The sequence below is a fragment of the Petromyzon marinus genome, chromosome 64 (genome assembly GCF_048934315.1).
Source record: "Petromyzon marinus isolate PM22_M1 ecotype Great Lakes invasive population chromosome 64, UKy_Petmar_22M1.pri1.0, whole genome shotgun sequence".
Lineage (NCBI taxonomy): Eukaryota > Metazoa > Chordata > Hyperoartia > Petromyzontiformes > Petromyzontidae > Petromyzon > Petromyzon marinus.
The window spans coordinates 2696075-2709150 of NC_133730.1; the positions used below are offsets into that span (position 1 = coordinate 2696075).

At 50.2% G+C, this 13076-nt stretch overlaps 1 protein-coding gene across 3 annotated transcripts in view; it reads right to left on the reverse strand.

Moving 5' to 3' along the window:
* Positions 1 to 3578: 3578 nt before the first annotated feature.
* The window catches only part of LOC116956313 (transmembrane protein 255B-like), a 32590-nt gene continuing 23092 nt past the window's right edge, over positions 3579 to 13076 (reverse strand). For all 3 annotated transcript variants that reach the window (XM_076054079.1, XM_032977837.2, XM_032977838.2), the window contains 5 exons: positions 11949 to 12029; positions 8960 to 9045; positions 7541 to 7700; positions 5745 to 5873; positions 3579 to 4123 (listed from right to left, as the gene is read on the reverse strand). In XM_076054079.1, the coding sequence (XP_075910194.1) occupies positions 3914 to 4123; positions 5745 to 5873; positions 7541 to 7700; positions 8960 to 9045; positions 11949 to 12029 (666 nt within the window). In that variant the 3' untranslated portion in view covers positions 3579 to 3913. The remainder of the gene's footprint in view (positions 4124 to 5744; positions 5874 to 7540; positions 7701 to 8959; positions 9046 to 11948; positions 12030 to 13076) is intronic.

The window sequence follows — 13076 nt, forward strand, 5'->3', positions numbered from 1 at the left end:
CTCTGCAAAACACTACTTAGTACTTGGTGGCAAAACCCTTGTTGGTAATCACAGAGGTCAGACGTTTCTTGTAGTTGGCCACCAGGTTTGCACACATCTCAGGAGGGATTTTGTCCCACTCCTCTTTGCAGATCTTCTCCAAGTCATTAAGGTTTCGAGGCTGACGTTTGGCAACTCGAACCTTCAGCTCCCTCCACAGATTTTCTATGAGATTAAGGTCTGGAGACTGGCTAGGCCGCTCCAGGACCTTAATGTGCTTCTTCTTGAGCCACTCCTTTGTTGCCTTGGCCGTGTGTTTTGGGTCATTGTCATGCTGGAATACCCATCCACGACCCATTTTCAATGCCCTGGCTGAGGGAAGGAGGTTCTCACCCATGGATTTGACGGTACATGGCCCCATCCATCATTCCTTTGATGCGGTGAAGTTGTCCTGTCCCCTTAGCAGAAAAACACCCCCAAAGCATAATGTTTCTCCCTCCATGTTTGACGGTGGGGATGGTGTTCTTGGGGTCATAGGCAGCATTCCTCCTCCTCCAAACACGGCGAGTTGAGTTGATACCAGAGAGCTCCATTTTGGTCTCATCTGACCACAACACTTTCACCCAGTTGTCCTCTGAATCATTCAGATGTTCACTGGCAAACTTCAGACGGGCATGTATATGTGCTTTCTTGAGCAGGGGGACCTTGTGGGTGCTGCAGGATTTCAGTCCTTCACGGCGTAGTGTGTTACCAATTGTTTTCTTGGTGACTATGGTCTCAGCTGCCTTGAGATCACTGACAAGATCCTGTCGAGTAGTGTATAGTGTAGTGTAGTGGTGTAGTAGTATATAGTGTAGTGTATAGTCGTGTATAGTAGTGTAGAGCTGAAGTCTGTCGCCAGGGAGAGGGAGGTGTGGACCACCACGACTCAACACGCTGCTGTAGTGTATAGTGTAGTGTAGTGGTGTAGTATATAGTGTGGTGTATAGTCGTGTAGAGCAATGTAGAGCTAGAGTCTGTTGCCAGGGAGAGAGAGGTGTGGACCGCCACGACTCAACACGCTGACGCTGCGACCCTCACCAGGACAAGCGGATTGAGAAACGAACAAAACGAAACCTGTGGCCTTAAAAGGGGACAAAATATAATCGGTGACTTTTCGGGCAATTGCCCTTCTTTGTAACACACTAAATATTCGTTTAATCGAAAAAAATACTAGCCCGGAGGCTTGCAATGGGAATCCCACTGTTAACTTCCGTGCAATGTGGCTCAGCGGACAGCAAGTTACTAATCACGAAGACGAGATCATTGGACACGTCACGTTTACCCCCCCCCCCCCAAACAAAAAAAGGGGGATCCGATTAATGGCCAAGACTCGAAGCCACGATACGCTTCGTTGATCAATTCGTTCGGTGCCCCCGGCTCGTTTCCAGTGCATCTCGTTCCCGTCGTACGATTTAGCCACAATTAGCTAAACATAGCGGCATAAAATCCCTGGCAGCCATGGTCAGTCCACTGCTGGATGAAGGCCAACTCACGTGGTCGTCGTCACCTCTGGCTCTTGCGATGCCACGGCGTCGCTCCATCCGTGGGGCGACCGTCCCCCCCCCCTCCCCCTCTTTGGCGTCTTCCCTCCTTTGGACGAGTCTTGTCCACGGACCGTCGTTCCCTCCTTCCCGCGGCATTCCCAGCCCCCGCGCGCGGCCCACGTTTGGTGAACTCGAACCGCGTTCCTCCTAACTCGGCGTGACTCCGAGCGAGCGCTCCTCCGCGTCTCTTCGGGCCACACTTTGGGCGTTTTTTGCTCCGTTCTTATTTTTGTCGGTGAACCGATGCTTTCCGGTGCGTACGTCATCGCCGGCAATTATGCACCGATGGAAAGTTCACCGCTCCTGGGCACAACGGTAATGTTGCTTTTCGCGATCAAATGTTATTTTGCAGAAAAGCTCCAACCGCCTCTCTTGCCTGTTTATATATATTGATCTTTTTTTTAAGCCAAGTGTGCCTTCAATAATTGCCCTCGGGTTACACAAACTCTTTACAGCTGCGTCCCTCCCAATAATGATATTTGTTGTGTTCAGCAAATGCATTGCACGTGACTTTGTGCTTTGTTTCATGTCTACGTCGGGCCCAACTCGTACAGGCTTCTACCAAATTCTGCAATCGTATAATGTGTACGAATTGTAGATAATCGATTTTCACACTCAATTTCATGGATTTTTAGCGTAGGGATCGAATTTCAGCGGACGGATCGATGCGTCACTGCGCGACTCGCTTTCCTCTCACGAGGTGTCCCTCGAGTTTTGTGTTTAGCCTACAAACAAAACAAAAAAACACCTCCCTGCTGTCGGTCAACAAATATCGCACCACGCAACTTGTTTCGTCCTGCCGTCTGGAGACGCCGTTGCATGTCGACGCGACAAATCCTTACATTCTTTATTTGAAGCTTTCGTGACTGCAGGAATCCATACTCTTTGGTTCTTGGTGCTAATCTCCCAGTTACATGCTAATTTCGGACTTTAACATCCTGCGAATCCAACACATTAACACAGCTATCACTCAAGGCGCTCTGCTCCTCCCACCCAGCTTAAAAGACGCTGCCAAGCTTGGCAGTGTTCACTGAAGTGCTGTCTGCCCGACAGTTCTGTTTCTTCACCTGAGGAAGGCTACTTGTGTTGTGGCCGAAACATCATGAGAATTTTATTTTATTATGTTTTATTTTTATTATTTTATTTCCATTCTACGTGACTTTACCGAAAGAACCAAGAAGATGAATCCCTGCAGTCACGAAAGCTTTAAATCGAAATCTTTCGGCAAAGTCACGCAGGTAGAAAAATAAAATAAAACAAAAAATTATCCAGAAATGGAACTGCTGAACCAGCTGGTTCAGAATCCAGCTGGTTCAGAATCCAGCTGGTTCAGAATCCAGCTGGTTCAGAATCCAGCTGGTTCAGAATCCAGCTGGTTCAGAATCCAGCTGGTTCAGAATCCAGCTGGTTCAGAATCCAGCTGGTTCAGAATCCAGCTGGTTCAGAATCCAGCAGTTGTTTGTAGGCTAAACCAGCTGGTTCAGCAGTTCCACTGCTGGATTATTTTTTTCTGCCAGAGGACGACCGCTTGTGTTGCAATCGAAACATCGTGATATATTATTTTTATTTTATTTTATATCCTTACTATTCGGCGACGGTGCTGCTGCTGTGTTGGCAGCGGTGCACAAGCACAATTCACAATATAATAATTGTTATAACACTGTCTGGCCTTAAATGGCCCATCAAATATGGGACTCCATCACCTGAAACGTTGCACATTCTATATATACATCTTTTTTCTGTTTAACACGTTTTAGGCTTTCGCGACCAATAGCATCCATAATAGAGTTTTTTGTGGTTAGATCGTGTAAATATATGAATGTGTCAGTAAAACCCGCCACCACCCGACACAGCCAACTAGTAAGGGTTATTACGTGAACAGAACGTGCCAATTCGTCACTAGTACAGCACGCCGGTGTGTTGTGTCTTGCTCTCCCAAGTGTTAGGCACGAACGCTTAGATCAATGTGCCCGCTTCACAATCGATCAATAGCAACACGATTTCACACCGAGGTTTCGTTTGTAATGGTTCAGTCTTTATCAGAGTCATCGGCGCCCTCGCCTCGTTACACACGCGTGCACACGCTCGCGCCTCAACGCACGTGCGTGCAAAACAGACAGCGCTCGTTCATTTCTACATTTTTTGAAATTAAAACCCACAGCTGTCGAGCGCCGGCGCGAAAACGGCGAGTGGCCGAGCAAAGAAAAACAGTCTCCGCGACCGACGGCGGAAATCCCCGGTACAAATGCGCGGGCGGACGGGCGGGCGGACGGACGGACGGGCGGGCGGGCGGGCGGGCGTGCGTTCAAACGATCCGGGTGCGCGCTTCGTCCCCGCGAGAGTCGCCGCTACGGCGCGTAGGGCACGGGTTTCTCGAACGAAGGGGCGCGCGCGTGGGACACGTGCAGAGGCGGCGCGCTGGGTCGTGGCGGAGGGTAGAGGCCGCCGGCGCCCGGGTAGAGCTGCCCGCCCGCGTCCCCCCTCGGGAGGCCGCCCGTCGCCAGCGCCGCTCCGCCGGTTCCCACGGCGGCGTAGTAATCCAGCGCCGTGTCTCGGCACTGACGGGGTTGAGACGCAGCGGGCGAAGGGGCGCGGGGTACCAACGTTGAGCCCTCAAGTAAATAATTTTTTTGTATCGCTCGCGCAGCGGCGGTTTGCTTCGCTGCGTTGGTTTTTTTTCGTTCGGAAAGATTTTTTTTTATATATATTACCAGGTATAGGCCCCCCTGAGCCATAGAGCTCCTGTTTCAGAAGCGGCCTGGCCAATTTGCACGGTCGGCTACGAACGGTGCGGAAGAAGCCCGACGGGACGTACACGCGGCGTACCGACCCAGCCGACGAGCAAAGCCATGCGTTACAGAGCGAGAGGCATTTGAAGACAAACGCCTTCCCCCCCCCCCCCCGCCATACATAGCCCCGTGAGCTCATCTCTGGTCGCGAGAGGACTTCGGCGGCCGTTTGTCTCGAGAGACGCGGGACACCGAACGCGGACGCCGAATACGCGAACGGTTTAGAGAAAGGCGATCCGCAGTTGTAGAGGCAGTCCCTCTCTCTCTCTCGCTCTCATTAGCGGAGGCATTTGGCTACGGGTGCAAGTTCCTCAAGTTGGACAACCCCCCCCCTGCCCCACACACACAGCCGCACTCCCAAAGCCAACCTATTAATACCCACCGGAGGTTTAACTTTCAATGCGATTATGGGGTTAGGACGCACCCGGCTTATTTTGCGGCAAAGGTTACGTGGGTTTTGACGCATCCACGGAGCCGTGTGACGCTCCATCATCACCACCACCACCACTGTCGCCCTCGTCCCAGCGTGGATGAAAGCGCAAAACTGCGGCACTTTATCAGCGTTCTCCCTTATGAGAGAGAGCTGGATATTTTACTTGTGATCTGCGTTACAGTCCTAATTTGCTTACATACGACGATGATGGCGACGATAATGCCATTCATACGAGAGTAAATTATGAGGTGTATGATTGTTGTTGTGTTTCTTTGCCGGGCGGTGGTTGCTATGCACGTGGCCTGTAAGCCAAGCACCGTGAAGGCAGCGAGGGTTGTTGGATCGCGAAAGTGGTGTGAAACTCCCTTCCTGAGGGCGTTGAGATGCGATACTGTGGCTTGTCAGGGATAGAGCGTTACCCCCTCGCATGCGTGGGTTATCTCCTGGTGCTCCATTTTGCTCCCAAACATATAAACACCCTCATTAACTAGCTCATGACGTACGTGTACGTCATGGGAACGGGATCAAAACTAAAATAAAACATTTTCATCGGTCCGTCTTCACGTTGGAAGTCGGAAGTCGCACCCGAGGCTCCAACATGGCCCTGCGGGAGGCCGTGTGGCACAGTTTGCGGCGCTATCGCAGAGTTGCGGTCGTGTCGCTACAGTTCTCTGCGGCGAGTACATTTAAAAACAACGGCGCTACGCCTCTCTAAATTAACTGAACCCCGAGCTGCTAGCACGTTCCGAGATTCAGCGGTGAACGGGACACCACCCACCCTGCAACTTGCAGACGTCTCGGAACGGGACAGGGTTTGTGTTTATAGAGGACCGCAGATCTTTTGAGGGGGTGCTGCCTCGCTGCCTGGGTGCCAACTGCATGGTCCCTCGCGTGTCTGTGTGGTGCGAACGCTGCGCAGCGGTGCGGTCCGAGTTGAAATCATTATTTTTTTCTCACCTGTGCCGCGTATGGATATGGTGCCAGGCCGGGATAGCACGGGCTGTAGGAGAGCGACTGCATGCTCGGGCTGTAGGAGATTTGGGCGAGCGAGCTTGGAACATACTCGACCCGCGGCAGCGTCTGTGCCTGAACACGCGCACAGCAGCAGCGGCAGCAGCAGCAACAGCAGCAGCATTAGCAACAGCAGCTTCTACAGCAGCAACGTCCCCTTCGCAAACCAAGGTGGCAGAGTTTGGACAAACAGCCCCCATGACCGGCAGGGCTAGCGGGAGGCCTTCGTCGGCGTAGCAAATCATCGCCCCAGGGTGTGGTGGTGGTGGTGGCGATGGTGGCGGTGGTGCTGCATCGTTGCTTCGTCCTTCACCACTGCCAAGCGCAAAGAACTTCTAGGGTTTGACCCCTGCCCCAAACAGCAGCAGGACGGCACACGGCAAATGCGGCCACTTCCTCCTCCTCCACTTCCTCCACCACCTCCACCTCGTCCACCACCTCGTCCACCACCTCCTCCACCACCTCGTCCACCACCACCTCCTCCTCCTACCCCTCCCTCCTCCTGTTCCACTTCCTCCTCCACCACCTCCTACCCCTCCCTCCTCCACCACCTCCTCCACCTCCTCGTCCACCACCTCCTCCACCACCTCGTCCACCACCACCTCCTCCTACCCTTCCCTCCTCCTCCTGTTCCACTTCCTCCACCACCACCTCGGCCACCACCTCCTCCTCCTACCCCTCTGTCCTCCTCCACCACCTCCTCCTGCATCACCGCCCCCTCCAGAGCCACGTGGTCCGCTTAAAGTCACGTTTAGGTTGCGCTTATTTCACCTCACCAAGTGACAACTCAAGAGACCAGGAGAGTCTCATTTGCAAGAGAGACCCGCGCTATTTGTCCGTCGGTAGGGGGCGATAATCCAAATCGAGTAATTTGCAGTGTAAGTTTAGAATTTGGTCAATGTGGGCCCTGAAGCCGGCACACAATTGACCTCTTGCAAATGCCGTCTCGAGGTCTTTAATATTTGCTGGTCGGGATGGAACCCACGACCTCCTGCATACCTGGCGAGGTAGTTAACATCTCCAAGCCACCGTGATGATGATGAGAGAGAGAGACACGCAAACTCCAAATATACAGCAGCAGGCGTCATGGTCGAGATGGAACCCACGACCTCCTGCATACCGGGCGAGGTAGTTAACATCTCCTAGCCACCGTGGTGCCCCACGCTTCCCGGTGTTCATGGCACCGTGACATAACACAGCCAGTCCAAGCCCAATACAATCTCCCCAAGCCCCCTGCTATAAATCCCTCATTGTTAGAACAAAATTAATTGAAAGAGCACAAGCAACAAAAACTCACATTCGGATGATCTGTATACTATATACTATAATATATAATAGAAATAAAATATATTATATATGTACATATATAATATATTATATGTATATAATTATAATATATTATCTTGATTTGAAGCTTTCGTGACTGCAGTAATCCATACTCTTTGGTTCTTTCAGCAAAGTCACGTAGGTATAAAAATAAAAAAATCGCTTGTGTTGCGATCGAAACGTCGTGATTTGTTAAATTTTATTTCTACCTACGTGACTTTACCGAAAAAACCAAAGGGTATAATATATTACATTTTGTTATTATATATAACGTAATATATATAAAGTAGGTGATGCATTGGGCAGTGGCCCTTCAACTTGGCCAGAGAGACGGAGAGAATATGAGTTTAATAGTTGGAGGCTGCACTCCAGACTCTGACGGTCATTCACATTTCAAGGCTCGCCCGCTCGCCCACCGTGTCCTTGAAGCTTCCCAAGACGGCCGAGGTGACGATGCCCAGGAAGACGGCGCACACGTTGAGCAGCGTGGAGAGCCAGAGCAGGCGGTAGAGGTGCACGGCTCCGAGGCAGCTCCTCACGCCCACGAACTCGTAGTAGACGGCCGCGTAGTCGCCGCTGCGCAGCGACGCGAGCGGTGGCGGCGGCGGCCAGCCAGGCGGCAGGCAGGCAGCCAGCAGGCAGCGGCAGCAGTAGCCACAGCAGCGAGGCATGGGGCACGGAGCGACGCGGTTTATTTGTCTACCGCTGGTCGAGTAGCAACGTCAACGCGACGTCGGCGAGTCTCGCGGCGGCGGCGGCAGCGTCACGACGCGAGGTCGGCGCCGCCGACCGGCGATCCTTGCGGCCCTGGGACGTGACGTGAGTCGTGTCGTGAGTCGTGTCGTGAGTCGTGACGTGAGTCGTGTCGTGAGTCGTGACGTGGGTCGTGTCGTGAGTCGTGACGTGAGTCGTGTCGTGAGTCGTGTCGTGAGTCGTGTCGTGGGATGCGTCGTGGGATGCGTCGTGGGAGGTGTTGTGGGTCGTGGGAGGTGTCGATCTACATCCCGTGTTTACTGCTCTCTCGTCTCTCTCCTCTTCATCTCTCATCACACTCACCTGCATCACCTCTTCAACTCTCCTATCTCTCTCTCCTCTTTATCTCTCATCACACTCACCTGCATCACCTCTATAACTCTCCTATCTCTCTCCTCTTCATCTCTCATCACACTCACCTGTATCACCTCTGCAACTCTCCTATCTCTCTCTCCCCTCTTCAGCTCTCATCTCACTCACTTGCATCACCTCTTCAACTCTCCTATCTCTCTCTCCTCTACATATCTCTCATCACACTCACCTGCATCTCATCTAGAACTCTCCTATCTCTCTCTCCCCTCTTCATATCTCATCACACTCACCTGCATCACCTCTTCAACTCTCCTATCTCTCTCTCTCCTTCATCTCTCATCACACTCACCTGCATCTCCTCTGTAACTCTCCTATCTCTCTCTCCCCTCTTCATAACTCATCACACTCACCTGCATCACCTCTTCAACTCTCCTATCTCTCTCTCCTTCATCTGTCGTCAAACTCACCTGCATCTCATCTAGAACTCTCCTATCTCTCTCTCCCCTCTTCATATCTCATCACACTCACCTGCATCACCTCTGTAACTCTCCTATCTCTCTCTCCCCTCTTCATAACTCATCACACTCACCTGCATCACCTCTTCAACTCTCCTATCTCTCTCTCCTTCATCTGTCATCACACTCACCTGCATCTCCTCTGTAACTCTCCTATCTCTGTCCTCTTCATCTCTCATCACCCCTCCATCTCTCCTCTCTCTCTCATCCCACACTCGTGTGTGCCTCCTGTCTGTGGCTGCGCCGCGACCTTGCCTGCCACAGTTGTAGAGGTCGCAGCAGTAGCAGGTGCCGCTGCGGATCTTGAGCGAGCAGTCCCCGTGACTGCTCCGGCACGGCACCTGGGCGGTCCGACGTTGGACAGAGACGCAAAATCAGGAGGAGCGGTGACGTGGTGCAGTCCAACACGGACTCATCATCTAGCGAGTGGTTTTATATATATGGAGAGAGAGAGATGCCGTTCATCGTTCACGCAAATTGCATCTCACAATCGCTAAGGAACCACAGGCTAAGCCTGCAGGCAGTCAACGCCAAACAACTGCTCTGCAGTTCTCCACATATCGGGATGTTTTCCGCCAACGAGTCGATGCTTATACTGCACGTCGGAAGCAAAACCGGAGCTCCTGCAGACAATCCACGCATGCGAGGGGGAAACCATATATCCCGTAAAGCAAACACAGACGAGAGATCAGGCCACACTTTTGCTGTACCGCCATCTCCCATCGAGCCGGGGTATTTGCGCCTCGATGCCCACGGGAAGGGAGGCTCACAACAACATTTCGTCAACCCGCCAACCCTCGCCGCTTCCACAGTGCTGGACTACAGGTCACGTGCAATGCCACCACCCAATACATATAGACATATATATAGACATACTCTTTGTTTTGTTCTGCAAAGTCGATCGGCACACAAGCAATCGTCTTCAGGTGGGAGAGAGAAGACGACTGCTTGTGTGGCGATCGAAACGTCGTCATCTATTATTATTTTTTCTACCCACGTGACTTTACCGAAAGAACCAAAGAGTATGGATTACTGCATTCACGAAAGCTTCAAATCAACATATTCACATATGTCTATATATATTCTTGGTTCTTTCGGTAAAGTCACGTAGAAGGGAAACAATAAAATAATAAAAATATAAAACAATAAAATTCTCACGACGTTTCGACTGCAACAAAAGCAATCATCATCATGATTGCTTGTGTTGCAATCATCACACAAGCAATCATCATCATCATCATCGCAACACAAGCAATCACCATGATGATTGCTTGTGTTGCAATCATCACACAAGCAATCATCATCATTATCATGATTGCAACACAAACAATCACCATGATGATTGCTTGTGTTGCAATCATCACACAAGCAATCATCATCATCATCATCATGATTGCAACACAAGCAATCACCATGATGATTGCTTGTGTTGCAATCATCACACAAGCAATCATCATCATTATCATGATTGCAACACAAACAATCACCATGATGATTGCTTGTGTTGCAATCATCACACAAGCAATCATCATCATCATGATTGCAACACAAGCAATCACCATGATGATTGCTTGTGTTGCAATCATCACACAAGCAATCATCATCATCATCATGATGATTGCAACACAAGCAATCACCATGATGATTGCTTGTGTTGCAATCATCACACAAGCAATCATCATCATTATCATGATTGCAACACAAACAATCACCATGATGATTGCTTGTGTTGCAATCATCACACAAGCAATCATCATCATCATCATCATGATTGCAACACAAGCAATCACCATGATGATTGCTTGTGTTGCAATCATCACACAAGCAATCATCATCATCATGATGATTGCAACACAAGCAATCACCATGATGATTGCTTGTGTTGCAATCATCACACAAGCAATCATCATCATCATGATTGCAACACAAGCAATCACCATGATGATTGCTTGTGTTGCAATCATCACACAAGCAATCATCATCATTATCATGATTGCAACACAAACAATCACCATGATGATTGCTTGTGTTGCAATCATCACACAAGCAATCATCATCATCATCATCATGATTGCAACACAAGCAATCACCATGATGATTGCTTGTGTTGCAATCATCACACAAGCAATCATCATCATCATCATGATGATTGCAACACAAGCAATCACCATGATGATTGCTTGTGTTGCAATCATCACACAAGCAATCATCATCATTATCATGATTGCAACACAAACAATCACCATGATGATTGCTTGTGTTGCAATCATCACACAAGCAATCATCATCATCATCATCATGATTGCAACACAAGCAATCACCATGATGATTGCTTGTGTTGCAATCATCACACAAGCAATCATCATCATCATGATGATTGCAACACAAGCAATCACCATGATGATTGCTTGTGTTGCAATCATCACACAAGCAATCATCATCATCATGATTGCAACACAAGCAATCACCATGATGATTGCTTGTGTTGCAATCATCACACAAGCAATCATCATCATTATCATGATTGCAACACAAACAATCACCATGATGATTGCTTGTGTTGCAATCATCACACAAGCAATCATCATCATCATCATCATCATGATTGCAACACAAGCAATCACCATGATGATTGCTTGTGTTGCAATCATCACACAAGCAATCATCATCATCATCATGATGATTGCAACACAAGCAATCACCATGATGATTGCTTGTGTTGCAATCATCACACAAGCAATCATCATCATTATCATGATTGCAACACAAACAATCACCATGATGATTGCTTGTGTTGCAATCATCACACAAGCAATCATCATCATCATCATGATTGCAACACAAGCAATCACCATGATGATTGCTTGTGTTGCAATCATCACACAAGCAATCATCATCATCATCATGATGATTGCAACACAAGCAATCACCATGATGATTGCTTGTGTTGCAATCATCACACAAGCAATTATCATCATCATCACACAAGCTCGAACAAAGACGGCGGCGCTTTAAGATGCGCTTCTGCGGCCGTCTGGAGCGCCTCGATGTTTGGAAGCCGCTGGGAGCTGCGCACTTTTAAATCATCTACATTGGCGAACTCATTTCCTAAGAGCTGCTTGCTGTGTTTAGTTTGTCGTCCTTCCCCCGGCACCTCCCATTAAGCTGCGTGCGGTGCGAAAGAAGTTCAACGCACAGTACATGCTTGAGTACGATGCACTGGGACCCAAAGGCAAAGACTCACATCGGAGAAGTAGTTTTCGTAAATGTAGCCATCGCCGCTGGTGTAGAACTGGCAGCGCTCTGCGTAGAGGGGTCTCGGGTCCTGGAGGCGGCAGGGGGGGGAGGAAGGAGATGGACACTGCTCGCATGGAGATGACCGACTGGCACCTACGATTGGCACGGTCGGCTACGTGCGGTGCGAAAGGAGTTCAACGCGGACGTTCGCGATCGCGAGCGACTCGCGTGAGTCGCAAATGGTGTTCTGGAAGGGCCCGAACGTTGACGTTGGTGACAGATTTAACCACGTGTGGGGGGCGGGGGGTCAGGGGTCGCAAACCAAAGTAACAAAGGAGAGCCGCGGCACACACGTGGTGACTACGTGACGGCGGGTGGTCCTCACTAAACACGTGGCAACCTGAGTTCAACTCCCGGCAATGGCTGACATCGGTGGCGTGTGTTACCCACCGTCACCAAATCGCACAGACCACCGAACCGGTATCGGTGAAGTATGGTCACACGAATCCCGTGGCTGATGCATTACATTCTCTCTCAGAGACGTTATCTCTCATCACTTAATCTCATCACTTTCTCTCTCTCTCGATGCGGCGGTTGTGTAGACTTCAAGATGCGAATCGTGGAGAGCCAAAACCGCGGATCGCGAGTTCGTGAGTAACGAAGGAACGCCGTGTTCATCAGGAGGCCCCTGCTTGGAAGCGTCTCCGATTAGCGAGGTCGGCTACGTATGATGCAAAAGAAGCTCAACGTACATACATAGACTCGCAGAGACTCATAAACTCACACAGAGACCCGTAGACTCACACAGAGACCCGTAGACTCACACAGAGACCCATAGACTCACACAGTGACCCACAGACTAACACAGAGACCCGCAGACTCACACAGAGACCCGTAGACTCACACAGAGACCCATCGACTCACAAAGAGACCCACAGACTCACACAGAGCCCACAGACTCACACAGAGACGAATAGACTCACACAGAAACCCATAGACCCACACAGTGACCCACAGACTCACACAGAGACCCACAGACTCCCACAGAGACCCACAGATTCACACAGAGACCCATAGACTCACACAGAGAACCCATAGACTCACACAGAGACCCATAGACTCACAAAGAGACCTA